Source organism: Pezoporus wallicus, unplaced genomic scaffold (assembly GCF_028554395.1).
Source record: "Pezoporus wallicus isolate ANWC-B61680 ecotype Strahan unplaced genomic scaffold, APGP_CSIRO_Pwel_v1 scaffold_13239, whole genome shotgun sequence".
NCBI classification, from domain to species: domain Eukaryota; kingdom Metazoa; phylum Chordata; class Aves; order Psittaciformes; family Psittacidae; genus Pezoporus; species Pezoporus wallicus.
Window position 1 is genome coordinate 7,574,741 of NW_026642052.1, and position 27,989 is coordinate 7,602,729.

At 36.0% G+C, this 27,989-nt stretch overlaps 1 protein-coding gene across 3 annotated transcripts; it reads left to right on the forward strand.

Moving 5' to 3' along the window:
• NCAPG (non-SMC condensin I complex subunit G) lies at nucleotides 1-27,989 on the forward strand. 3 transcript variants are annotated; one of them, XM_057426698.1, is made up of 21 exons: nucleotides 1-179; nucleotides 730-939; nucleotides 1,763-1,991; nucleotides 3,420-3,565; nucleotides 4,487-4,571; nucleotides 6,936-7,128; nucleotides 9,491-9,640; nucleotides 11,895-12,035; nucleotides 13,008-13,131; nucleotides 14,485-14,571; nucleotides 14,708-14,887; nucleotides 15,349-15,459; nucleotides 17,748-17,867; nucleotides 19,333-19,569; nucleotides 19,871-20,064; nucleotides 22,484-22,658; nucleotides 23,027-23,188; nucleotides 24,035-24,206; nucleotides 26,194-26,286; nucleotides 26,735-26,813; nucleotides 27,640-27,989. In XM_057426698.1, the coding sequence occupies exons 1-21, from the start codon at nucleotides 72-74 to the stop codon at nucleotides 27,764-27,766; spliced, it is 3,123 nt and encodes a 1,040-aa protein (XP_057282681.1). In that variant the 5' UTR covers nucleotides 1-71; the 3' UTR covers nucleotides 27,767-27,989. The 3 variants fall into 3 exon arrangements, with proteins under 3 accessions (XP_057282681.1, XP_057282682.1, XP_057282683.1); XM_057426699.1 differs by having other exon boundaries at nucleotides 19,883-20,064; XM_057426700.1 differs by lacking the exon at nucleotides 26,194-26,286.

Here is a 27,989-nt window from a genome sequence, read left to right on the forward strand (position 1 = left end):
CAGGGCGGCTCCGTGCTAAGGGATCGCGGAGCCGGGGAGTCGTTCCGTGACCGTCCCCCTTCTCTACAGCCATGAGAGCAAAAAAGCAGCTGCAGATCAAAGAAGCCTTTCAGCTAGCCCAGAAGCCTCACCAGAACCGCGCGAAGCTTGTTCTTTCTTTGAAGAGTACCTATGACCAGGTACGCTTGCTCTCGGGCCGGGGTCCCGCCGCTCTGAGGGCAGAGCGATGGCGCTCAGCAGCGGCCCTGCCTTTGCCTCAGGGGGCAGGGGGCCTCTTCGGCCCTGGTTCGCCTAAAACAACTGTTACACCCCTGCGACTTAAAAGGAAAAACCAGAAAAACAAAACCTTAACGAGCCACAAGCTAAACTGTTGTACAGTTACCTGCTGCGAGTATGGTGTAAGAACAGCTCACGGCAGGTATTAATGATGTTGCTGGAAGGTGGCTGGATACGCTAGAAGTAGGGGTGGCACAGGTTAATAATGGATGAGGGTGTTGATTGCCGGTCTGAAACCTGTCAGCAAGTAAATGTACATTCTAGAATGTAGCCCAGCGGACAGGACATATGCTTGCTGTAGAATTAAAGCTAAATATTCAGCTAAGAGTGCTCAACAGTGGATGTGCTCTAAGGGCTTTAAACATTTAAATGTTTTTCTGTGGTACTGTTTTTGAAAGATGAACTGGGTAGTTATCTTTTGCTGTGGCTTAGTTTTTGCTTTTTTTTTTTCAGTTGAGTGATAAGGAAGATTTTCATGAAAAATTCATTCACTTCCTTAAGTATGCTATGATAATCTACAGACGGGAACCTGCGGTAGAACAAGTGATCGATTTTGTGGCTAGATTTGTTACTTCATTTTGTCAAATGGAGAAAGAGGATGGTAGTGAGGCAGGAGAAGAGGATAATTTGCTTCTGAACTATGTGTTTAACTTTCTGCTTGAGGTACAGTAACACATTATTAAATATTTAACACAACAAATAGAAAACTCATGTGGTGAGGAAAACTTGCTGGTGCTATACCTGCACACTATGACTTAAAAGTGAAAGTAAGGCAAAGCTAGTGCTTTACAAGTAACATCACACCCCCAAACACACACACACACACACCTTGCAACAACTGGATTTGAAAAGTTAGGCCTGTGAGAAAATATGAATTGTTCTTTTATGTGTCTGTTAGTTGTGTCATTATAGGCTCTACTATAGGGGCACTTACAAGTGTGAATTTGTGGAACTGTTTTGGAAAGGAATTAACACTGTTTCTTTAAGTAAAAAAATATTGCACGATCTTTCATACAAGTATATTGTATTATTTGTTTCTGCTTATTGCAAGTCTTATATAGAAAGATCAACAGTTCAAATAACATGAAAACACAAGTATAATTAAATTTTCTTAAATTATTTATCAGGCCAAAATCAGTAGTCATTGTTGCTATTTTTTTTTTTTTTTGTCCTTCTAAGATTTTATGGACACAGTGTAAGTTAGCTAATGTAGTCTGTATTAGCTGATATACGTTTCTTCCTTTGTGAAGGTGTTTCTAATTATGTAAAGTGCCCCTGATATAGGTGATGGGCCATAGCTGTTTTCCAGTTCTGTGACTTTTTAATCTTATTAAAAATGAACTTAAATGGGAAAAGCTTTTGAAATAGAGGTGCATGTTTTATGTACTGTATACAATGTCAGCTATTTACATGTGCATGTCAATAGCCTTAAGTTAGAAATGAGAAAATTGTGATTACAAGAATACTTTTTTTTTTTTCCCCCAAGTCTCACAATGCGAACAGTCATGCAGTTCGGTTTCGAACATGTCAGCTTGTTAATAAGATTTTGGGAAACATGCCAGAGAATGCCCAAATTGATGATGACTTATTTGATAAAATTAATGAAGCTATGCTGGTTAGACTTAAAGATAAATTTTCAAATGTGAGAATTCAAGCTGTTTTGGCCCTGTCAAGACTTCAAGATCCTAAGGATGAAAACTGTCCTGTTGTTAATAGTAAGTAGTATTGTTTATTTTCCTCTTTTTAAACAGATTTGTTGATTTTTTTTTTTTTTCATTAGTTTGAAACATTTTTGAACTTTTTTTTTTTAAGCATTGAGTAAAAAAAAATGTTAGAGGGTGTTCTTCTAATAATTCATAAGCTGTGGAGCTCTCTGCTAGAGGAGGTTGTAGATGCAAGAGTCATGTTTGTTCAAGGGGAAAAGACAGAACTTCTTGAAGGACAGATCCACTGGGGATTAAATGACAGACAAATGATATTGTGTTCAGTCTATTCCATGAACTGAATATAGCTTAAGGATGATGAGAGTAATGACGTGTTGTGAATTGGCGTGGAGATATGACACATGCTTGCCCAGTTCTTACCCTCTAAGCACTCTTTTGTAGTATTAAATGATTGAATTTGCACAAAAACACTTGGAGGGGTAGAGATGATAATGGAAAAAAATAATTTTGTCTCACATTATGCCTTTCTGCCCCAGGAGAGGCAAGCTGGTTACTGACATTGCTGAACTATGATTTTTGCATGTCCCCCACTCCCACCCAGTCTCATCTTATTCATGACTCATTTTAAGAGATCAGCACCTTTGGAACCCAGGGTTCCTGATGCTGATTTTATGCCTTTTTAGGTTTCTTTGTATATGGTGTGATTCTTAACTTAGCTTCTACTTCCATTGCCTCAATTAGATGTAGGTTTGTACCAGCATAGCTATTATGTAAATTGTGCCTAACTGAACTTTACCTACTGTCTTTTGCAAAGAGTTAGTTGTTTATTGTTGTTCAGGTACCTTCTTTGAAATTATATTTTCTAAGTGTTTGCTTGTAAGTTGCTTGTATAGGAGCATGTAAATTTCATAGTTAATCATAATCTCACAAAACAAGAAGGTGAATTCAAGTATTCTCTGATTAATTTTTTGTTGTTGCTTTTAATTTTGAAGAAGAGTCAAGAATACAGCAAAGAGCATTACGTGAGAGATTTGCTGTTTGAATTTTGGTAGGCTTAATGGAGATTGCAGGTTTCCATTTATAGGAAAATTTGAGAATCCATCTCAAAGGTAACAAGGATATATAGCCAGTGAATAAAGGTGTTAAGGAGTCGACATTTGGAAGGTTTGTGTTTTGTTTTTTTTTTCCCCACTTAATGACAAAATTGTCATTTATAAGCAGGATTTAGAGCAGCAAATTTTGGAGTTATTAACTGTAAATCCTACTTATGATTGCAAATATTATTTTTGTAGTTGAGTTTCTCTTGATATCATTGCGCAAGCATGTAGTTGTCATAAATCTTACGACTGTGACCCTAAACTGTTCCCTGAATTTGTATGAGCTGTGCAGGGGAGGGGTTTAATAACGGCTGTGGGGTTCTTAGGGTTTTTCTATCATGTTTCAAACAAATGAAAACATTATTATGACTTTTACTTTCAGTTTACAGCACATTGCTTGAAAATGATTCAAATTCAGAAGTGAGGCGTGCAGTGCTCTCCTGTATTGCTCCATCAGCAAGGACTTTGCCCATAATTGTAAGCCGCACTATGGATATAAAGGAAGCTGTCAGGAAGCTAGCATATGAGGTAAATTGAATCACTTGACATTCATTTCAAAGGCTGACTTAGGAAAAGTCTTTAAATCTTTTATTATCTTTCACTGGTTAAACACTAAGAACTGCTAAATTATTTTCACTTACCACAATTTTGAGGGGAGTGATTTTTTTCTTTTTTTTTGTTTTTGTCCTCTCAAGTTTTCAAGTTAAAACCTCTGAACCTGACTACAAAGCTTGCTTGATAGAAATTACTGCTATAATAGTACTTGGCTCTTCAGGATCATACAACAGATCGTATACATAATTTATACTTTTGCTGTTTTCTAGACGTACATTTTGTGATGTTTGTGAAGCAAATTTTCTTGTATGTCACTTCAAAATCAATAATTAAGTAAAGTTAGGGTCACAGCAAAACTAGTGTAAAAAATTGCATATTTTTGGTATTCCAATTTTGAGGAGCATCAATCTTTACATCTAGAGGTAAGGTCAAGAAGGTATGCTGCCACATATATTTCTAGTGGAGGCATCTTGGGCAAACTCTTCAAACAAATTATTCTGTCTTTTCACACAGAACCATCTTCTGCTCTTTCTTAAATTCTGTTTTTTTTAACTGAACCTCTGTGTTACTGGGCTTTAAGTACATACTTCAGGCATTTCATTGCAGGTATTCATTGCTCTTGGAGTTTTAAAGAGAGATAATACTTTTCATATCCAGGTGTCGCATTCAATTAGTGCTGTCCAGCTTCTGAGCTGGTTGTTAACTTTATTCTTGATTTTTATTTTATGTTGTCTTCCATGCACAAGTATCTGCTCATTAATGTATTTGTGCAGTGCTGATGGTATAAATATTACAGTCTTTTATTGACTTTCCATGCATAGATAAAACATAGTTAATGAATTCAGTTGTTATCACTTGTAAAATGTATTTTAACAATTTATTTTTTTTATTAAGGTTTTGGCAGAAAAAGTTCACATGAGAGCTTTGTCAATAGCACAGAGAGTAAAATTGTTGCAACAAGGACTTAATGACAGATCTGGTAAGAGATCGTCTTTTTCAACATTTTGATACAGATATTTGAGAGAATACTGTGTGATGTTTTGGGGATAATTTATACAGAAGCTGTGGTAATAATAATGAAGAGCTCAGAGGGAGTCATGAGGTACAAGGAAATGTTTAAGCACAGGATATTCTGCTTGCTGCTTTGGTTTTCTAGTCCCCTTGTAGTGTATAAACCAGAAAAGGATTTCACTTTCAAAAAACTTGAAAGCCACTGAGCTTTAAAGTAGGACCAAATACTATTAAAATTAAAAAGCAACAGTGTAATTAAACACAGTAGTAGAAACATGTAGTTATTTAATTCAGTGTATTTTGAAACATGTTTCATTACAGGTATTTTTGTAACTAATACATGCATCAAAAAATTGAAATGTGAACATTAATATCAGTTTGATAATTGTTTGAAAATGTTTCCTGTGTGCTTTCAGAGAGAAATCTAAGCTGGTTATTTTTTCATTTGACTAGCTTGAATGTTTTCTTACTGGCTTTTTGACTGACCTTCATTTATTTCATCATGCAGCAGCTTTATTCTTTTTGATGTCTTCTGTGCTGCATCACTTTATATAAAAAGCCATTCAGAATGTGTGTTGTTGCCAAAAATCAAAAGGTCACATGCATCCAAGTGAGACAGTTTTGGTCTCCTTCATAGAGCATAGCTTTTATTTGTAGTAATAGCAATTATATACATGAATTTCCCAATAAAAGCTGCCTGTTTTACTGAGTGCTACTGTGTTATCCACATACGTTGTTTGGAAAGTCTGTACTAAGGCCTGTTGAATTTTACTCTTGCGAATTTTCATTACTTGGTGATGGGATGCTTGTGAACTGTGAGAAATAGGACCTATGTGGATATTCACTTTGAGAACAAAAGTACTGTGTTCACTGGTAACTGCAGCTCTTACAGGTGTGTCATTTATGCATATGTTTTGATTGATCTACCTTTCTTTTTGGCTACTGAGGACTTGCTCTTTTTCTCGACACGTAGAATCACAAGGGAGAGTATCTGCCAGAGTATGTAGTCTCACTGATTTTGATACCACATGCTCTTTGTTAAGTAAAAATTTGTTCCAAATGGGCTGCATTTGTATATAAGTCCACTAGTATTCCCTCATTTTGATCTGTTTTGCAAATTCTATAGTCTTGAGCATGTTTATCAAAATTCTTTATCTGAGTAACTCCCAAGCTAACAGGGGAGGAATCTGCTCATTCAAGGTTGCTAGGCTGAAATTTTTGTTTTTCCGTATTGGCTTCAGAACAAGGGTTTATAATTAAACAAGACCTAGAAGACATAATCCAGATTCTGCTTACTTCGCTTTTCAGTGTGCATTCAAGCTGTCAATTTTCCACTCTTGCTTTCTTTCATTCTACTACATTCTAGTAGTTTATGCTTCTCGATTTCTTGGAGAGGTTTCTCATTCTTAGGACCTTAATTTATCTCTTTCAAGGCCTTTCTACAGATCTTTTTGAATTCCTGACTATATTTAAGTGCTGGTTTTATTACCATAAGTTACATGTAAGAGGAAAGATGAAGGTTGTCAGTGTGGGTGTGTGGACTTTGTTTCCCTTGCATTGGATATTGTTTTCTAAGAAGTCCTAAAAGCATACATGTATCACTCCTTAGTTAGTATGCTTTTACTTCAGACTATCAGCCTTTCTACTTCCGTGGTTAAATCTGTGTGTATGTATTTATGATGTATGTATTCTAGTTGTTCCCATAAATATTTTTTTCCTTGATTAACTAGTACTCTGCTGATCTAAACTATTTGTTCATTGCGGCAATGGGGAAGAGGGGCTCTTTATGTAAATTTCAGAATCCAGTGGAATAACTGAATTAACACAAGAATTCTGTGTAGCAGTTCAGGCTAAAGGTCTCTACAGTAGTATCCTGCGTCTGAAAGTGGCCAGTTCTAAGTGCCTGAAATGTATATAATCATGCTTCCTCAGATATTTCCTTCATCTGCAAGAGTTCATGGTCTGTAGATACTTTGGGTTGAGGTGCCATCTTTCTTTGTCAAGGGGTCTTTTTTGTTTGGGTTGTTTTAGTTTTGGTTTGTTTCTGGGTTTTGTTTTTTTTTTCCTTTTGGGGGTAGGGAACTATGTTGCCTCAAAAATGTAGTAGTGCCCTATAGGTGGCTCTTGTTTAATTGTTGTTTGGGGGGGGGGGGTGTTGGTTTGGTTTTTGTTTTTTGTTTTTTTTTCTTCTTTCTTCTCAAGATGATGTTAAGTTCAACAGTATAATAAATTCTTTCTATAAAGCCTCCTACAGAAAAAGTATTTATGAAAAAGTATGCTGGAAATTTGGTATTGTTTTGTCATTTAACATTTTAAATTCCTGTATTATTAGATGCTGTTAAGGAGGTAATAGAGAAGAAGCTGCTTCAAGCCTGGTTACAAATGACTGAGGGGGATGTTTTGGAATTTCTTCATCGACTGGATGTGGAAAACTGCCCAGAAGTGGCCACCCCAGTACTAAATGCTGTGTTTTCATTATCTCCACTTGCTAACTTTGTTCATAACTGTAAAAACCTTGACAGCAGGTATGCAGATCAGATTTCATTTCTAGAAGCTTAATGTTTTGTATAAGAATATTAAAGATTATATCTAAATGGGGAGCAGGGTAACTATTATGTGTGATAAAAGACTAGTGTAAGCCATGATGTCCCCTCGATGTTTGTGTTCTTAAGTGTTTTGGATATGCTTTTCTATTCTTGTTTGGGCTTTTTTGTGGTGTTTGTTTTTTTTTTAATCTGTCCAGCAGCTGAAAATGACTGTGCCAGATAAGCAAGGGGAAAAAGTGAAAAATGTCTCTGACTTCTTGTTTCCTGGACACTCCAAAAATCACACAATTAGAATTTAAGAGGAGGCAGTAAATTAATCAACTAAACAAGCTTTTTGAGTAACAACTTAGTCTAATTTATTTTATCTCCTGTGCAGTCTGTGCAGCTTACAATAAAGGCAATGCTTCAGTTTACCCCACAACTGTGATTTTCTCTTTTTAACCTGTGTTACCTAAAAACACCCTTTCTTCCGTTCCTCCTCATTAATGCTTCTGATCTTTCTCACACATTTCCTAGTCCTCTTTGGCTTCCCTCTATCTTTTCTGTTGAGCTAGAGACAGCACCGTGTGGGGCTAGTTCAGTTATCCACAAACTGTTTGGAGAACCAAACAGAATGGAATTACTGGACTTTCTATTTCAGACTTCTTTTGGACGTATTTTACTTGTATTAACGGAGCTTACCAGAAGTTGGTATCCTAGAGGCTTCTTGGCCACTGTTAATGTTTTCTAGAATTTGACTAAGTAAATTTCTAAGATATGAAAAAGATGATGTGATGAATATTAAGGTCTGTAAAACTGAAGGGGATAAGAAAAAAATTAGAAGTTGTAGGAAGTTGCTTGAGAAGGCAAAAAGGTGTTGAGAAGAAATGACTGGAGTTAATTGAGGCAACCAGAGTGGAATGATTATTATCAGTGGTAAATGTCTAATCTCAGGTGATAAACTTACATGACAAATGTCACTGATTTGAAGAATGATAAAAAAATCTCATTCTGTATTTTGGGGGAATAATGTGTAATGTTATCACATAAAGTGTCTTGCATTCTAGTGGTAGCTTACGCCAGATGTTTTGAAATCAGTTTATGCTACACATGTTTACACTCCAAAGCAATTGCTGTGGACCTGACTGCTTCAAAAAGCATCAGTAATTTCTTAGAGCCTCTGAAAATGTGCCAAAATCTTCAGAGGCCGAGAGGAAAAATATATCTGGCTATAGACTTGTCAGTCTGATTTTGATCCTGCACAAAATGAGGGTTCCATTCTGAAAGACTAGGCTAACAGACTAGCAGTAGATCTATTAGACTAATGACACTGAGAAGTGAGTGAAATCATTCAGCTTGTAATGAGGTTATTTGATTTATGGAGAATATTAGACTCGTTCTTGTATGATATTTCTGACTAGAGCTTGATTGATGCACTATCAGTATGAGAAATCAGACTTCAAACACCCAAGTATTTATGTTTCTTAAATTTACTTTTAAATTAAGACATGCCAGATTAATGGGAACACATCAAATGGTCAATTTTCATCTATGTGTTAGTGACTTTTTTTTTTCTTCTGATGGACCTGAAAGAAAACCAAAATTGTTATTGATGGCTTGCAAGTAAAATGGGATTCAAGGGAGTGAAAGTACCACTGACAGTGATAGTCTGCCTTTTTTGGTTAGAGGTAGAATTAATGAACAACTTACCATTCTGGTCCTGAAACAAAGACTGTATGCCTTGCTTGGCATAGAACAGACTAAGATTATAAAAAGGAGTGGGGATCCTATGGCTGGTAAACAGAGGATGAGCACACAGAAATACTGAGAAGCAGCTCTATAACTTTTTGCTTTTGACAAGCTTTGATTGCTACTGGAATTATGGGAATTATTATAATTATAATATTAATATTGCTGCTGGAGATATGGGAAGATCTTGTATTAATAATGGAGCTAAAAATCCATAAGCCGAAAAATAATTTAATGCAGTTATTTCATTTCTGCAGATTAATAGAGTTCAGTTTTCCAGACTTGTACAGTGATAACAGTGTTGCAGAGAGTTAAGCTACTTGAGTGGTTGCATTAAGAGGTCTGAAGAGCTGAGCAGAATCTTTCTGCAAAGTAGCATGAACAGCCTTGATTTACAATACTGAGAAGTGCAATGTAGTGAGAGGCTTGGGGACCTCAATGTCCTTGCTCAAGACAGAGGAAGCTATTTTTGTCAGTCTTTAAGTATTTCTATGGGGAATACCTTTCACAGGATGTCATTTTAATCTTGAGGAATAATCTATTTCTCTGCATGTGTTGTCTTTGATCCTATTTTATTTATCTCTCTGTGTTTTATTTTTTTACTTTTGTTTAGAAAACTGATTCCACTGGAAGACTTAACAGCTGAGAATGTGGTATATTGGAGATGTCTTTGTGAATATTTAAAATCAAAAGGTGAAGAAGGTGAAGTTTTACTAGAACAGATGTTGCCAGAACCAGCTATATATGCAGATTATTTATTAAGGTACACTGCATTTGCAAATAAATCTCTTGCTACTAAAATAGATTATTTTTTTTAAAGTAGAGGATATTTCTTTTATGCAACTATTCACATTTTCCAAAGCCAAAGTTGTGCTTGAACAGTGATTTCTCTTTTTTTTTTCTTTTGTTTTTTGTTGGGTTTTTGTTTTTGTTTTTTTACACTTTAAAAAAAAGATTTTTGAAAGGATTTACTTCTATTAAAGAAAAACTGTAAAATGAAAATTTATAACATGAAAACAATTTTTGGAATGTCTTTTTGCATAATGGACTGATACATCAATAGTATCTAATCCTTTGCCATTTAAGATAACAAAATACTTGCTCTCCAACAGGCAGCTATCCTTTGCCTGTTATTATATAAGTTGCTATGTGTTTGCAAAGAGCTTGCAGGAAGAGGTTTTTAGAGCTTGCAGAAACTGATACTTTTTCATTGTTGCAATTTGTGAAAATAAAGTAAAACTTGACTGCTGTCTTCAAGAGAAGTGTTTCTGAAACTGAAAGTTCCTTCACTTTTATCTCCTACTTGTGCTTCCCAAAACCTTATGTTTAAAGGCTGCTAAATGAGCCAATTACAGAACAATCTGGGGGGATGTTTTGTTAAGTCAAACTTTTCATAATTTTTTTGTTTGTTTTTTTTTTGTCTCTGGGATTTTTTAGTCTTAACATAAAATCTGAACAGAATTTATTTTTTCGAGCATGGAGACTGCTGAGAAATCTTAACCGAGGTATTGTATTTGCAAAATGTAGAGTGATGCTTCCTGAAACATTTATAAATCAGACCTGCTAAAAAAATGCATTGTTTTGATAGATGTTTTAATTTAAAATATGCATATTCTTTTCTCACTTCAGTGGCTGTAGTATATATGCCAGTAGTACTTCTAGCAATCATTGCTACTTTTCAAAGTAGAAGGTGCTAGCGTGTTTCATAAAAGTTTAATAACTGAAGCATCTGTGCTTCCCTAATTTCGAAATGTGGATCCATTCCGGTATGTGCAAATTTATTCATTCATAATTAATTTAAAATTCCATAAAACATTTGTTCTCAAAAACAAAAAAGAAGGTTTTATTTTTTTCCATCCAATCTTATTCAAAATACTTTCAGTTATCTTCCCCTAAAGCAACAGGCTGAGTTAAGATGAATTAGGTTTACTAGTACTTGTTTGTAGTATCAACTGTTAAACTCTTCATGGTGCCAGCAGTTTTTTTTGGGGTAAGATTTGCAATTGTACCGTTGAAGTCTTTCTTCATACTGTGAGACTATTGTTTAGGAGAAGCAAGAAGCTGCAGGCCATTGATACAAAAGAAAAGGTGCAGGATTATGAGCTTCATTTAGATATTTTACTGTTATCTGGTGCAGGTGACACTCTGTTAAGTGAGCAGAAACAGCTGCCTACTTTGTAATTTCAGCTGTCCTGAAATAGCAGCCATATGCAAAGTTTTTGTCCTCATTTTGAAGAAATTTTAAAAATCTCTTCAAAATTTAATGAGCTGTTGCTGAAAAATATCTGCAAAGCTGTGGTAGAAGGGATCATCTTTTTCATAGCTTGTACAGTACCAGTACAGCTTGTACCTAGTATGTTTAACTCCAGGTTTTCTGGAGAATGTAAATGCTCTCATTGATGGATAAAAATTTGATAAAGGAGCAATGGTTCTAGAAAAATAACAAAATGGAACCGAGTGATTGTACTTCCCATGCTATGTGTCTGAGTATCTGACAACAGATTGTTCTGTGCTGGCATACTTGATCATACAAAACATTTAAAATTCACTGCGCACTTGGATGGTTTTCTTGTACTTATTCTTGTAGGCACTATCATGTTTCTGAGCATGAAGAAGAGTACATAGTACCTACCTAAGCAGAAAAATACTAGCTGTATATATTAAAAAAGGTACATGTATACAGTTAGTCCTAAGACACTGACTTTATGCAGGGATCCAGAACTTGAAATCATATGTGCAAGCATAACTTGTCGTTTTCTTACCGTTTTGCATTTTCAAACAAATGTCTTTTTTAAACAAAGTGCAATATTTTTAAACTACATTATTTGGGATAAATAAGTTTCTGGAACTATTAATCTATGAAAAGAACACAAACATCGATTTTTAAGGTTTGTAAGATAACCACTTGTTTATACAGGGCAAGAAAGTGGTGTCTGTTTTTTTTTGTTTGTTTGCTTGTTTTTCCTTTTCACTTTCCAACGATTCAGAATGTAATTATATCTTCTATTTGGATACAGTTACCTTCAAAATATGCCAGTTCTTACTGAAGAACAAAGAGAAGACTTTACTTGTTTTGAAAACCTGATGACAAAAGAATTTATAGGCCAGCAGCTGATTCTTATCATAGGCTGCATGGATACCACAGAAGAGGGAGGAAGGTAAACTTAAATATAAGATCTGTGTTATTAGGCTTATGGCACTCATGCCTGTGGACACGTATAGAGTCTCTGTTGGAAAAATAACCTGATCAGACAGACAAAATCTAGTTCCTATGCTGGCTAGAAATAAAAGGCACAGTCTCTGTAATGGAATTGTTCCCAAAAGTGTGCCAAATATTGTTTGCTTACTTTTATGGGAAAATGAGTTTTTAATGCAGATACAACATTGCTTGGGGAGAACAAACTGTTGTTTTCATAATCTTGAGACTATGAAGTTACAGGACTGTTCATTTGGAATATAGAATATAAAAACCAAAAAGAGATCAATGGATTACTTCTCAGCAGATGACTTGCAGTAAGTAGTCTGCATTTTTCCTATGTTTTTTAAGCCCAGTCTACTAAGGCCTAAAAGGTTACAGATGTTTTAGATGAGAAGATGAATTGGAATGTGCTGAGTCATTCCTATAATTTGAACAGCCTTTTGATGTGAAGTAATAAGAGAGAATAACTTTGGAAGTTCATACCATCACAGGCACTTTATGAAAAATGGCAGTTATGATAGGACAAACATAACAATGATTTCAAATGCTCAGTGGAACACCCTGTAGATGTGCCAGACTGGCAGGTGAGTTGAACTTGTAATCTTCTTTTTTTTAGTTTCCAGCCAGATAATTTCTATAAAAACATTCCACAATATTGACAGTCTGACTCTTTTCTGCTGGTATGACCTTTCATTGGACAGTAGTGACACCTGATTGAAAAATTCAGCATTTTCTAATCAAGAGAGATCGGGTAAAATTAGGAAAAAAACAAACTTTGCTAAGTTAGAAAATATATTCAGCACTTAATATAGCTATAGAGAAGTTTCTTTTATAAGGTATTTCATCACAGCAACTGAAAGTGGGTAGAAATATTCTTACATTTTCAGTTTTCTTGAATAAACAAGCAGTTTTTGTTTACTCTTTCATGCAGAAAGCATCTGTTGGTTACTTTACAAAAGATCCTCATTCTACCTGTGATTTCAGCAGCCCTTATATCTCTACTTACAGAAAGATTACTCAATATTGTTAACGATGATGACAGAAGGATTCAAATTGTAAGTAATTTTAAAGGCCCACTGTTCTCTAGGCTTTGCCTCCTTTGTATATCAAACAGCCTTTATGAATGAAATGTTGTAACAAAAATAACAGGAGTTAAAATATTTTTAGTTTGGAAAAACATTTAGGTGATGGTGTTGCTATATCTCCTCCCCACCCCACCCCCTTTTTTTTTTTCATAGTTGCATTTGGTGGTTGTCTAAAGATCTTTATCATTAGATATTTGGCTGGTTTTGTAAATGTAATCCTCAAATTAATAAAGTATTTCACTTTAACAGCCTCTTTCAGAATTCTTGATTGTATTAGATCCAAGCAGTTTTGACTAAACATTTGAAGTGAGAGTAATGTACATTTCCAGATTTCAAATTTCTCTTCCCTCCTTTTAGCAGAGATAGGTATTAAAACCTGCATAAGAAAAATATTTTAGTAAAAGCGAAGTCTTTATATACAGCCTAATTATTTAAACTTCTGAAAAATAGACCCTCAGTTTTGCCCAAATATTTTAAATGAAGCCTGGACTGAAGGACAGAGATCATTTCTGGAAAACCTTTATTCAGTGGGAGAACCAAGGATATAGGTTTGTTATATGACTGCAATGGCAGAACTGTAGTAATCTGAGCATTACAGTACAATAGTAATAGTGAATGTGCACATTTCTATTATTCTAGTGAAATACACTGGTTCAATATGTTCCATTAGTTTGGTACAGCTTGAGAGGAAGCTACACTGTGGTGATCTGATAGCAGATAAATTAAGACTATTCTGTTTCATTAATTTTTCCTCATGTTTCATCTCATTTTTCATTTATGTAATGGGTCTGATTTTAACGAAAACCCCTAACCAACTGCAAATCTCTCAGCTTAGTTCAGCTTCTAGTTCTATGCATGTATTTGGCTTGAATTTAAATTGCTTGTGAAGCCTCTTACACTACATGGGATGGTTTCTAGACCTTTAAATGATAGTGTTCTTAGTTGGGTTTTGATTGATGTAGTAACAGGTGAAAAACCTTATGCTTGTTGCAAGTAATTCTTTTTAAAGCATGTGTTCAGATCTAGAAGAGATGGGTGCCTGTGAACTGTTAGCATAGAAACTGCTTAACTTATTCATGGATATACAGTTTTCTGTTTTCTTGCTTACCTTAGCTAAATGGTGGAAAACCCTGCACTTTCATGGTTAGACTATGTATTGTCAAATTGAGGATTTACTTGCAGTGAATTGGCTGTTAAGGAAAACTGCACAGATGTTTAATACTTTTTCAGAAGGATGGTATTTTAAATTTGGAAAAATTAAAAGGTTAGTATCTGACATCTGAGATTAAATTAATTGCACTAATATACTGTTTGTAACAATAGATAGCAGAAATTATATCAGAAGTTTGTGAGCCGATTGTTACAGCTGAGCAGCCTGATGCTATTGAAATAAGAAAGCGGGAGCTCAAGGTAAGCAGATTGTAGCTAACAAGAAAATTTATTTTTTAAACCATAATCCATCTAGTAAGACTTTTATGTAGTAGTGTATTATTGGCTAATACCACAAAGATTATAGTATTACTTTTCTTTTTACTTTGTATTTCAGTTGGCTGAAATAAAAGTGAAACTTTTTGAGGCAAAAGCAGCTTTGGAAGAATGCATTACTCTGCAGGATTTCAATAAAGCATCAGTGTTAAAAGAGAAAATAACCGAGTTGGAACACATTAAAAAGGATCTGATAAAAGAAGTAGAGCAACCTGAAATTGAAGAAATGCATGCGGAGAAGGTCTCTTCCTTTCCTGTATTACAAAGTGCTGGTTATGTTTTGAGGTTTATTCCTTGTTTTAAAAGCGAGTGTAGTTTGGCCTTGTACCGTTTAAATTTTATAATTTGAAAATGAACACATATGGTATTAGTATTCTCTTCCTGCATGTACCAGAAGCTGATGGTATGCTTTACCAAAAAAAATGAATTGCACTTGAACTGCTCTTTTATCCTTGAGTAACTAAAGGATTTCTAAATGGCCTGTTTTTTATTGCTTTTAACTAACTGAAAACATGAGCTTGAATTTCTTTTCATCATAGCTTATAGAAAGATTTTTATTAATATTCTTGAACAAAAAATGTGTAGTAGACAAGGAAATGCTTGTTTGGATAGGGAAGAATTATGATTGGTGTCCCCATTCTCCTTCTCACAGTCGCCATTTTTATTAACAATGTGTTTTTCTTTTCCCTGGCTCACAAAAAGGATGATCCTGAAACACTGTTGAAGTGCCTGACGATGTGTTACGAGCTTCTGAAGATCGTGTCCTTTTCTAAAGGAATTGGTCCAACCATTAATGAAATCATCAAATCTCTGGTACATAGGAATAAATACTGTTTATATTATAATAAAACCAGGTAGATCATAGCTGACCCTTAGGTGCTGGCAGGATGGCTTGTGATTATTTCACAATCACTTTGCTGTACCTGTAGTGCTCTGTTTCGTGCTTTTAAGCCTTCCCAGAACCTAGTGTCTCAGAGGTGCTCTCTTGAGTTCCTATGCCAGATCTGGTTGTAGCAGAGGGACACTAAAATAAATCAAGAATATGGTAAGTATTTAACTAACGTATGACAGTGTTTGACAGTGCTGAGTTACACTGTGCCAAGAGTGGTGCTAAGCAATCTCCTTACCACAGTTGCTGGTATTTTAATTACTTGGATTTTTTTTATCAGCTGAAATTACAAGATCTCTAATAGAGAACTTCTATGATTTTATTTTCTTGTTTTTCACCTAGTCAAAAGCTTTTCATCTAAGAGAGACTGGAACTCATATAGACCTTTTTTCATCTCTTCCATGTACAAGGAAAGATGTTTGGGTGGATTTGCCTTCAGCCCCCTCTGTTTCTTAGCACCTTTGAAGAGCAAAATGACTTCTGTATTGAAAAGTCAGGCAGTGGCATTATAAGCCTCTTACAGTCAACAGTATATACTTCCTAGTTTTCATGGTGAAGAGAATGGATTTTAAGCACACTTCTGAATATTGGAGACTTTTAACTGTACTGAGTATGCAAACAAAATGGAGAAAAGTAATATGCCATTGTATGAATGGTGTACACCCATCTGAATACTCTGTGCAATTCCTGTGCCATCTATCTAGAACTGGAAGTGGTCAAGAGAAGGGTAGCAAGGAAAAGTATGGACTGGCTTCTGTATGAAGAATGACTAAACAAGTTACCTATTTGTAACCTGGAGAAGAGCAGGCAGGGTCTGAGAGAGGGTAGAAGTCGTAAGATGTGAGTGTTATTGGAGAAAGTGAATAAGGATTTGCTGATTTCTCCCCCATATAGCTAGCAACTAACCAGCTCAAAACAAATGAAATGAGTTGATTCTTACATAGTATGTAATCTGTGGAATTTGAAGAAAAATAAATATTATAGAATGATTAGGTAGCTAAGAATGGTCTCCCAGCTCTGGTATCCCTCAGCTGCACATCACTGGGACCTTGACAAGAATTCTTGGGAAATATCTGCTTAGTCTGTTTATGTAATGCTTTATAGGAATTTGGGTTTGATCTTTTTTGCTAATGAGACAGTGGGCCAGCTGACCTGACTCAGTGTGGGCATTCTTAGAATTCAAACTGCAAACAAAATTGCAATGCCAGTTTGGATTACCTTAAATGAAATGGAACCATACTTGATCTATTTCAGATGTATAGAAGTATTCTTAGAAATCCTAACTAGTGTTGATGACACAGAAACCCCCAGAAACCTTTTATTTTTTTATTAGTTCTGTTCTTAATTTTCACATTTGTTGTTTATTCCACTTTTTTTTTCTCTCCAAGATTGTGCTTTCTTATTGTTCATGCTAGTTTTTTGCATGTTACATTGGGGATTTGGGGTATCTTATTTCTTGCTGTTTAAACTTGAACTCTAGTAAATGCAAAAATATAAAGTGATGCCATTGTAGCATTCACCCTATATTTAGCATGGCTTTTCTTTCGCGTGAATTTTTACTATTGTCTTCTCAAAACTATTCTGTATACATGTGTCCTGGGTTCAGCAGTAGCAGTCATTTTTCTCCTTCTTAGTAGATGGTACAGTGCTGTGTTTCCAACTTTAGTCTGAGAACAGCGCTGATAACACCGATTATCTTAGTTGTTACTAGGTAACGTTTACTCCCATCAAGGACTTTTCAGTCTCGCGCTCTGCCAGTGAGGAGGGGCACAGGAAGCCAGGAGGAAGCAGTGACAGGACACCTGACCCAAATTAGTCAAAGGGATAACCATACCACAGCATATCATGCCCAGTATATAAACTGGGAGGAGTTACCCGGAAGGCCCAGATCATTGCTCGGGTTGGGCTGGGTATTGGTAAGTGGGTGGTGAGCAATTTTGTTCTCTCCCCTTGTTGTTTCTGTTATCATTATTATTATTGGAGGTAACAACTGTGGTTTTGTGTTATACCTTAGTTACTGGACTGCCATTATTGCTGATTTCAAACGCCATAGTTAATCTGCTTCTAGTTATAGCTAGATAAACATGAGTAGTTAACCACTTTCCCATCCTGTATCAAATGGATTTTTGTTTTCAGGGTAAGCACATCTTAGTAGTCAGTTTTTTAGTTTTGATTTATGTATTTTAAATATAAAGTCTGTTATTGTTTCCAGATACTTCCTGGCATAACTAATGTCCATCCAGCTGTGAGAAATATGGCAGTTCTGTGTTTGGGGTGCTGTGCCCTTCAGAAGAAAGAGTTTGCTCGACAACAGCTTGCCTTGCTGTTACAGGTAAAACATCTGATGGGAAGTCGAACAATGGTCTGTGCAACTTAGTAAATAAAACTAGTCTTGTATCTGTAATCAGCTGTTCTGCATAGTTATGTTATTTGAGAATCAGTGATTTCCTAAAGATCTGAGTCTGGAGAGTGTGGTTTCATGTAGATTTTCCTGATGTCTAACACTATACAAGCTAACATTGTCTCTTGGTTGTTAGCATGCTGTTCCTTTGTAAGGTCACTTCTTATTTTAAAAGTTTGTAGGAATCCTGTGTAAGGATCACTTTCTCTTCTGGATCTGAGTAGTCATTCATATATTTATGTTACGACAATGAGAATACTACAGCTTGTCTTTTCTGTAAACCTTCTTGCCTTGGGAAAACAGACTAAAAATTTGACTGTGATTGTTTTCACATTTCTGTTGATACTTACCTGTCATCTTGAGTGTCAGATTTTAATTTCTGGATTATTAATTTTGTACGTATTAAGAAAGAGTTAATTAGAGGAAAAAGCAATATTACAAACCAGCAAAAGATAGCATGGCCAAATGTCTATGGATATGGAACATTCTGAATACTGTAATACCTCCATCTCACCACCTTTGTGGTAAAGGTTCTGATGCTGAGCTGATTATACTAAAGGCAACACTATTGTTAACTTTTCAGATCCTGGCTTTAACAGAAGTGTAGGTGGCCATCGTGCTTTGAATGTGTTGCATTCTCAAGAGAACTGACAGCAGACATTGAGATGATACGTTCAGCTTAGAAAAGATCATAAAGCTGTCAGTAACCATACATATTGTTCTCAATTTGCCTTTGAGTATGTCTCATCAAAAATCACTTTGGGGAGGATTTCAGTTGTTTTAGCAACTTCAGACTTGAGCAATTAATATTTGTAAGTATTAAACCCCGTATTCTTTCTGCAGGCTGCCATATGCAGGGTGTTGGGCTAAACAGATCAAGGATCTCAAGGCTAACCCATGATGTATGGTTATTTGAATATTAATTTGAACTATAATACATGTAGTAACCTATGCAACTTTTATTACTATTTTGCTCCCTGCTGTCTTTTACGTTGTGTTTATTTTATTAAGCTGTACAGTATTTCAGAGCAGCAATTGTCTTACATATTTTTTTTCTGTGTTGTCTATCACTGTGGAGCTTCTTTAGGCAAATAGACTTTCTGTTTGTCCAGTGTCTGTTTAGAAGCTGAACAATAATTCTCTCTGTGAGTGAATTTCAATTGATTTTATGCAATGGAAATTGCATAGATGACTTAATGATAAATTATTTCACAGACTGTGTTATAAATTCAGGTTTAAATTTATGTCACACCTTCTTAAAGTTTGAAATTTGTCCCAGGTACTATGAAAAAAATTCCCAAATCAAACAATCTTTTTAAAGCAAAAAATCTTGTTGTGCTTAATGTTAACATCAGTGGTCTATTCTTAGATGATGTACTTTCCTTATTAAACCTAGGTTTTACAAGTAGATGATCTAAAGGTAAAGCTCAGTGCTTTAAAGGCAATCTTTGACCAACTTATGCTGTTTGGGATTGAGCCATTTAAAGCCAGAAGAGGTGATGACTCTCAAAGTGGAGATGGACACACGAGAACTGAAAATTGTGAGGAAGAAAGTGAAAAAATAGAGGAGGAGGAAGAGACTACTGTGGTTCACAACCTCCTGCAACTTCTTTCTGGTTTCTTAGACAGTGAGGTAAGAAATATTATAAAATTTGCCTTAATTTTGTTTTAAAATGCCTTTTGCAGAAAGTTTACCATCCTACTAAATTGCATGTGAATATTACATGATGTGTAATTGAAATTAATAGAATAGTTGTAGAAAATGACAACTTTGTCACTGATACAGACTAATGTTACTCTTGAGCTAGCTTTGAATTCTGTGCAGCTGAAAATATGTGAATGTAAAGAATTGATTGGCATAATAGGATGTGGACTGTTACCATAAAGTATTGGTGTAATGGGCTGTGGTTTACGTGGGGTGTGTGTGTGATCAGCTCTTTCTTCAGTTTCCAGAACTTAGGACAGATGCTGCAGAAGGCATAGCCAAACTGATGTTCTCTGGGAGGCTGATCAGTGCCAAGCTCCTTTCTCGTCTTATCTTGTTGTGGTATAATCCTGTGACTGAAGAGGATACTCGGCTTAGACACTGTCTAGGAGTTTTCTTCCCTTTATTTGCTTATGCAAATAGGTATGGCCCTTGTAAATCATTGCGTGAAAATACACATTGGTCTAGGAGCTTAAGGAACCTTTTTCCATCTTGCAAGAGTAGAAATTGCACAAATGTAAAGTAGACCTAAAGGTCTAGTTCAGACTCCTGTGCATGTTACTTTTGAGAGTACGTAATCTCAACCTATGACTCTTCAGAAGACTTCATTAATTCCCTCTTACCCCTGTGGCCTTCCACCTTTTATTTATTATTGTTTTTAATCTTTCCTAAGCCCATAACTCAGATTGTTCTTCAAGACACTGAATAAAAGATTAATTAAAAAGATGTGCTTTACTTATTTATGCTGTTCAGCACTACAGGTAGACTTTGAAGTGCCACTGAAAAGTAGCTAGCAGAAGGAATTCTTCAAAAGAAAAGAATCAATGCCCAGCAGATATCAAAGCTGCATGGTCTGGGGTTTGGTTTGGTTTTGTTCTTTAACAACAGAATACTCCAATCTAAATTCATGGCAAATTCAAAATGTACTGTTTACTTTGGTAGTGGACAAAGAAAGTAGCTTATGTAAGGGGATAGGAGCTTAAATAGTAATTCTCATCTCCTTCCACTTGCTCAAAGAAATAAAATGTTTAACTTACTTTTCAGTTGCTGCTAGTAGTTTTAGCCAGTCTGAACTAGATGAGCTTTTATCTGCTTTTTTTATGGTTAAGATTTAATTTAGGTTTAATATATATGACCTTATCTGTTTTTCCAAACCAAATTGAATTCAATTTTTGTGCCCATAAATTGCCACAGTAAGAGGAGTAGCTCAAAGAGGAGAGGGGAAAAATCCCCAAACAAATATTTTTTTGCTGTTGTCTGAGAAAAACTAATTTCATATGTTTCCTGTTTCACTGATATTGAGTAATGAAATTAAGCTTTTAACATTGATAATCCTTTGCCTGTGAATGTCTTCTGACCCTGTGAATTTTTAAGAAAAAAACCTTGCTTTAAGCAAAACTTGGGTAAACCAGTGGAGAGAAATATCCTAAATCTTAGTCTGGCTCACTGGGTTGGAATCTGTATTTAGTTAGGAAACACCATTAGTTTTCTGTCTCAAAACATGATTTCCGTTCTGGGTCACAAATGCTTCATATTAAGATGAATCATGGAGTGTCTTTTGCTTACCAGTACTGTATTTTTAGAAGAGAATTATTAACGACTGTGTGTAATTCAGAACTGTCTGCAAAGCTGCCATTGAGCTCAAGTAATGAATGAGATTTGGCTGAGCTTCATACTTTATTTTGGTCCTGATCTCTTCCCTGAATTCCGTTTGTTTTCTGGGTGCTGCTCTGTTGACCTCCCATCTGGTCACATCTACAATCAAGAGGTTTACTCTTTGAAATGAAGTATTTGAGCTCTGGGAGGAAAAAAATGTTGCTGCTGATTTCTGTAGATACTCTGTCATGTCAATGGGGTGGCACACTGATAACAGGGACAGAATCCTGTGACCAGTGAACAATTCTCTTTCATGGAACGTTTTCTAAACAGTTAGAAACTCTCTCCTGGCCTGAGAGGACAAAGTTGTAGATTTTTTTGTGTGATTTACAGGCAGTAATCTGAATGATAGTTCGGTTATACTTGATCTACTTCAGCCTTAAAGCTGCTGAAAGGGAGCATTCTTGCTTCCATTCTTTCTTGCCCCAGCTTTAGTGCTCAAAAGGCCTTTTGATCACCTCCTTTGGCTCAAGAATCCAGCAGTAAACAATCTGCTTTTTTGAAATTACTTATTTTCTCCTGTAGTTATTTGGGTTCAAATAGGAGGTTAACAAGTATCAGAAATAAAAAAAGCTTCACTTCCCCAACTTCTGCCTTGTGCTTTTTGATGTCTTAACTTCTAAATTGTTTTGATCTGGCTTGCAGTACTATATACAATTCGCTGCAGAACCAAGTGCAACATGATTTTTAGGCTTGCCTGGCAGGAGTTCTTAACTCTTCTGAGAAAAGAAAGCACAAATACTTCTTCCAAAAATCTTGTTAACCACTGCATTTGTTTTGCCAGGCTTCCTTCATTTTTTACACAATGAAAAGTATCCCCAAAGAAAAATCCTACCAGGAAGGAGGAATGAGCAGAGGACAGATTAATCTAAATAAAAGATTTAGAAAAATGTATTTCTGTCCCTTAAGAGACAATATGTGTATATATATATCGGGTTTTCAGTAGTAAGGATGAACTTTCAAACTGTTGAGAGGCAGAAAGTGTTACTTAAAACTTACTTGAAATACCATGTGCTAAATTGGTTTTGTGAAGCTCTTCTGATCTCCTGCTGGCTGTCTACCAAGCTTGGCTGCTCCCACATTGCTTTGACTGATGTATTGTAATAGGTCTGTGAACTTTCAGCATAGAAGAGAAAACTTAAGGGTGAATTAAGATTTAATTTTGTCTTATTATATATTGAAACAGGTCTAACCAGGAATGCTTTGAAGAAGCTTATCTTCCAACTCTGCAAACACTGTTAAATGCTCCTGCAACTTCACCTTTGGCTGAAATAGATGTCAGTAATGTTTCTGAACTGTTAGTGGACCTGACCAGACCAAGTGAACTGAAACATCAGTCTAAAAAGTCTCAGGACTATCAGGTACAGTGTGCTAAACTGGAGGAAAACCATATTTGTGGCTAGAGATTAAGAACTGATCCCCTTCACTTCCTGCTAGCTCTGGGCCTTTCTGAGATTCCTAGTGTCAGCAGCTGGATTAAAAGAGTGATGGTTCAGGTAACAAAATCTTTTAGCTTGACCTTCCACCAACCCCCATCCTTGATTTCCTTTCCCTCTTACAATTAAAAGAGGCTCATAGAAACTTGCACCATGGCTAACTGTCTATATTGGGAAAAGTAGAAAAATCAGTTGGTGTTTATTCCATAAGATCAGCTGCTTATATCTGAATGATCATATTGCTGTCTTTTGTAAATCCCAGCAAAATGTCTGATAATTTCTTTCCTTTACAGGACTTAACAGTGCATGATAGTTTAGCAGTGAAAATTTGCAATGAAATCTTGAGGGACCCAACTGCACCAGACGTTCGTATTTATGTAAAAGCTTTAAATTCGCTGGAACTCAGTGGTTCTTCCACAGAGAATCTTCTGGTTTTGATCAATGAGATTCTACAGGTAGTAAATAAATACCATGATTCTTTTTTAATCACTAACCATCCAATATTCTGATATACTTGAAAATGAAGAGCCTTTTACTTAATATGACAATGTGACTGGAATTTCTCTTTAACCAGGCTTTGAAAATTACTCTTTGATGTGTTGTTTCCAGAAATCTGAGCTCCTGTCACTGTATAATTTACAGATTTCAGCACCATAGATAGTAAAACTAGCATGAAGCATGAAACTTGATATATTTCAATACACTAAGTTCTTCTGATTACTGTAGTGAAATTTCTTTTTTTTACATTAAAATAAAATTTAATGTGGAGTTTCCCAGTTTGGAGGCTTATCTTTATTTAAGTATTATCAGCTGAAATGTTGCACCTAAAGTTACACTGTAACTGTAAGATCATCAGGCAACCTGAAAAGGGTGCTTGATTTAAGATGATGGGAAGGGATTACAAGAGTAATGTGACAGGTTTTACATTGATGCTTTTTTAATATGGGGAGAAACACAGCAAAATGTGGGATTGTAACAGAAGACAACAATGATGTATAGAAACGTTGAAAAGAATGCTGATGCACTATGGGCATATCATCCAGGGGCAGCTGAGCTCCAGGACTTGGCTGGAAAGGTCCAATCACTTTAATATTGTTTGGTTTTTTGGTGTTTCAGTGCCTGGTGGTGATGGAGAAAGTGTTTCTCCTTTCAACTTGACTTATCATGTTGCACCTTGTGTCCTTTGTGCAGTAAATTGAACTAATCCTATTAGTTAAACTTACATATGGGGGGCAACTTTAATGAGTAAAAGAAATAGTTGTAAATGAAGAAACATTTAATATTAAATGTCACTTTTCCAGGAAGTGAAAGATAAACTGTGTCAAAGAGCTATTGAGAAGTTCAAGATGAACTTGACCAAAGATCCTAACGTGGGCAAAGAGCACACTGAAATGACTGAGGAAACAGGCCTCTCTGAGAGGACCCAGGAAACGGAGACCACAATATCTGAAAATACTACTCAAAATGAAGAAGGTAATTTAGGAGAGGTGTAATTTAGTAGTAGGTATACAATGGAGTAGCTTGCTTAGATGCTGTGAAAATAACTGCTAGTTTTCCCTCCATTGAATTAACCTACTTTGTGGAAAAATGGGAAAAAGTACTACCTAGTAAATATGTACAGAGTTTAAAATGCTGCTTGTACTGAACTATTTACTGAGTTTTATTGCTTTTTGATCAGATTCTGGTTTCTTATTCTCCATGTTAGTATAACTAGTGCTGTATTTTGAATCTTAAGCTCCTTCTTTTTAACAAAGACTGTATTCAAATAGGCTTTAGTTTTTTAGCTGTTTGACATGCTTGTGTGTCTGCTAGCTACCGGTGATGACTAACTCATCTTTAGAAAGTGACTTGTTAACTTGGAGGAAGAAGCAGATACTTTGTGGTGCTTTTATGCACCATGCCTGTGCTACTTACAGGCTGTATTGTAGCAGTATACAGCTGATATCGTCACTGTTGATGCTGGCCCGTCCTTGCTACGAGCTTATAGGTTGGAGCCGCATTTTGTTTTTATTGCTATGTAAGAGCTGGAAATGGAAATGGCTGGAAGAGTTTGTACTACTTGCACACCTTATGCAGCTGCATCTGCCTTGGTGCGCACTGTGCTGATGGCACAAAAAGCTAACATGTTTAGGATTGCTTGGAGCAGTAAAGCAAAGATGGTGACAAGCAACTGTTTTAAGCAGACCACATTTTTGTTTAACATTTATTTGATTTATTTGTTTATATTTTCTAGTGGAGTATTTCAGGGCTTTAATCTGTTGTTTCTGCAAGTGCTAAATAACTGTTTATATCTTCTATGTTTATGTCTTCAAATACTTATTGGATGGGAAGTTGCAAGTATGCTTTTGAGATAATAGTTGTACTGTTTTCTGTTACCACCTAATAATACTTTTTGGTAAGAATTTCTCACAAAACAGGATTTTTGGGCATTTCTTAAAAGTAGGCTGTAGGAGAAAGCATTGTTTCCTCTGCCACCCTTCCCCAAATACATTTGGGATTGTTAAAAATCAGCACCTAGTACTTCAAATTTGTTAAATGACAGCTGTGAGCAAAAAGGGCAACAGACATTATTTTTGTCCTTCAATTGCTGCAAAGGAAATTTAGATCTGATATTAGGAAAAAAGCTTCTTGTCAATATGAGGCCACACCACTTTTTGATACAAGCCAGGATACTATTGGCCTCCTTGGCCAAGTGGCTGCACTGCTGGTTCACGGTCATTCAGGTTATGGACACTCATCTGACACAGCTGGTCCCTCACAATTCCAGTGTTCTCAAATGGAAAATCACTGTTCTCACATCTGTGGTCCTCCAGCTCAGGGGAATGGGTAGTTAGTCCCAGGTCTCTTAGATTATTAAAGACAGGGGCAGAAAAAGCATTGAATGCCACTGCTTTTTCTTCATCTCTATTAGTCAGGTGACCATCTTCAACAAGAATCAGTCCCATGTTTTCTTTAAGCCTCCTCTTGCTATTGATATACTTACAGCAAGCCCCTCTTGGTATCTGACAACACTGGCCAGTTTCAGCTCCAGCTGAGGTTTGGTCTCTTGTGCCTTATCCCTCCACAAATGAACCACAGCTCTGTGATCTTCCTGCAAAGTGTCTGACCTTTCTTCCAGAGGTCATACAGTTTCTTTTTCCTTTTGAGCTCCATGAGCAGTTCCCTGTTCAGCCAAGCTGGTCTCTGCCCTGCTTGCTTGACTTCTGATACAATGGAAGGAGCTAAACAGTTGTCAGGGATAGTTTACATGTGATTGACCTGTGCTGGGACAGGGTTATAGCTGAGTGACACTTGAAGCTTCCTTCTAGCTGCCTTATTGAATTTCTGTAAGTTTAAAGGAAAAATAGGGTTAAAATTGGGTGGCTTTCTTATATACCAGCCAATATTTAACATACTGGTACTTAAGATATATTAAAAGTTTATTGTCTTTAACTTCTGCATGTGCTATTCTGTTTAACAGAAAATAACAAAGATGCTCTTCATACTCCAGTTACTGATGTTCAAAGTAAAGCAACCGCGAAACAGAAATCCACAAGAACCAAAACTGGGAAAGGTTTGCAGAGCTTTTTCTGGCTACAATACTCCATTGTTTTTTAAAAAGATAAACTTCCTACTAACTTTTTGTGAATGTATATACAAAAACCCCCATTCAGTCTTCATACAGCACTGTATTATTTTAAGTTTTATTAGTTAAAAATGAAAATAGCCTTCATGGAAGTTTTTGTGCTGTCAGCCTCTCCTGACATCACAGATTCTAAAAAAAAGAAGTTTGACTATAAGATTTCAGGGTAATTTGGCCACAGTCATGTACAGGTGTGTCAGAGAGACATGGTACTTTGAGGGGGTTTTGTTGACTGTTTCGTTTTGTCACCACATTCTGTCTCTGGTGAGTGCATAGTTACATGCGTCAATGAAATATCAAACACTGAAGAAACATACAGAACTAGCTGAAGAAAAGAAATAGTATCACGGTATGAAAAGAGGCTTTTGCTTATGCTTAGGACAACGGAAAGCAGCATCAGAAGTGAGGTCCATGAGCAGAAGGAAAACTGGTACAACTGCAAAATGTGGTAATGAAAGGTAAATTCTTTTCTCTCCACCCTCAACCCTCCGGTGTCTGTCCTAGCAGGGACATCTATTTCAAATGTTTTTCTTTTCCCAAACCTGCATCTTTAGTGTCCTCTATTCCGCATGCACAGATAAATATTTAAGAAAATAAAAAAGTTCCCTTTGAACTGGTACTTTTGAAACAGCAGCAGATTTGACAGCTTCGCATTTTATTATCATTGCTAAGAGCCTGGAGTTCTTTTTTTTTCTCTTTTAATGTAGCTGTTGTGTGCAGCAGTAACGTATTCCAGCTGGCAAAAGTCAGATGTTTGGCTTGCATTATTGCTCTTCTTCCAGTCACTTTTTCTGCTCTTTTTTAATAACTGTTCTGTGGAGGAATCAAATTTTTCATTTAAATTCTCTCTCTGCCCCTCCCCCCCCCCCCTTTTTGTTTCTTGTTTTTCAAGATGTCAAGAAATGACTGATGGGTGAATATACGCAATGCACTTTGATCTTGTAGGATATAGGCATTAAAACAACATCATGTTTGTAATTTTCAGCTGTGCTCACTATTTCGCAAGAAAGTATCCCCTGGACTTTAGGGTGACCAGGGCCAGTCATTCCCATTTGCCTGCTCCTGTGTCTACTTTGATGCCATCAGATCTTTTGCGAGTTTTGCTTATTTTGCAGCTGCTGACACATGGTTACTGATACTGCTGATTCTTCTCAGAAAATAAATAGCTTATAATTAGTACAAAGTACTTTTGCTTTCTAAGACGTTGCTTCAAGTTTGTAAATGTAAATCCTTTTGTGTCCGCTTAGTCTTTTTGGCCTTACTTTAAAATATTTTACGTTTCAGTGGTGATGAGATTCCAGAAGCTGTCCCAGTGTCCAGTTCAAGGCCTTCAAGACGAGCAAAAACAGTGGCACTTGAAAAAACAAGAATGAATCTTTCAAGACTTTTGAGTAGGGAAGAAGATCAGTGAAGACAAAAGGAGAGAAAGTGGCCTTTGCTAATGCTGGTAGTTGACATCAGTCTTAAAACATATTTGTTTTGTTGTTAGCCATATTTGACTCTTTTTATACTATGATCTTTTGTAATTCTAGAACTTTCTATGAACTTTTACATTCTTTCTATATAGATGCATTTGATGATTTTTCCCGATACGAAGTCCATCATTCATGTAATAAAACAATATTAAAATATTA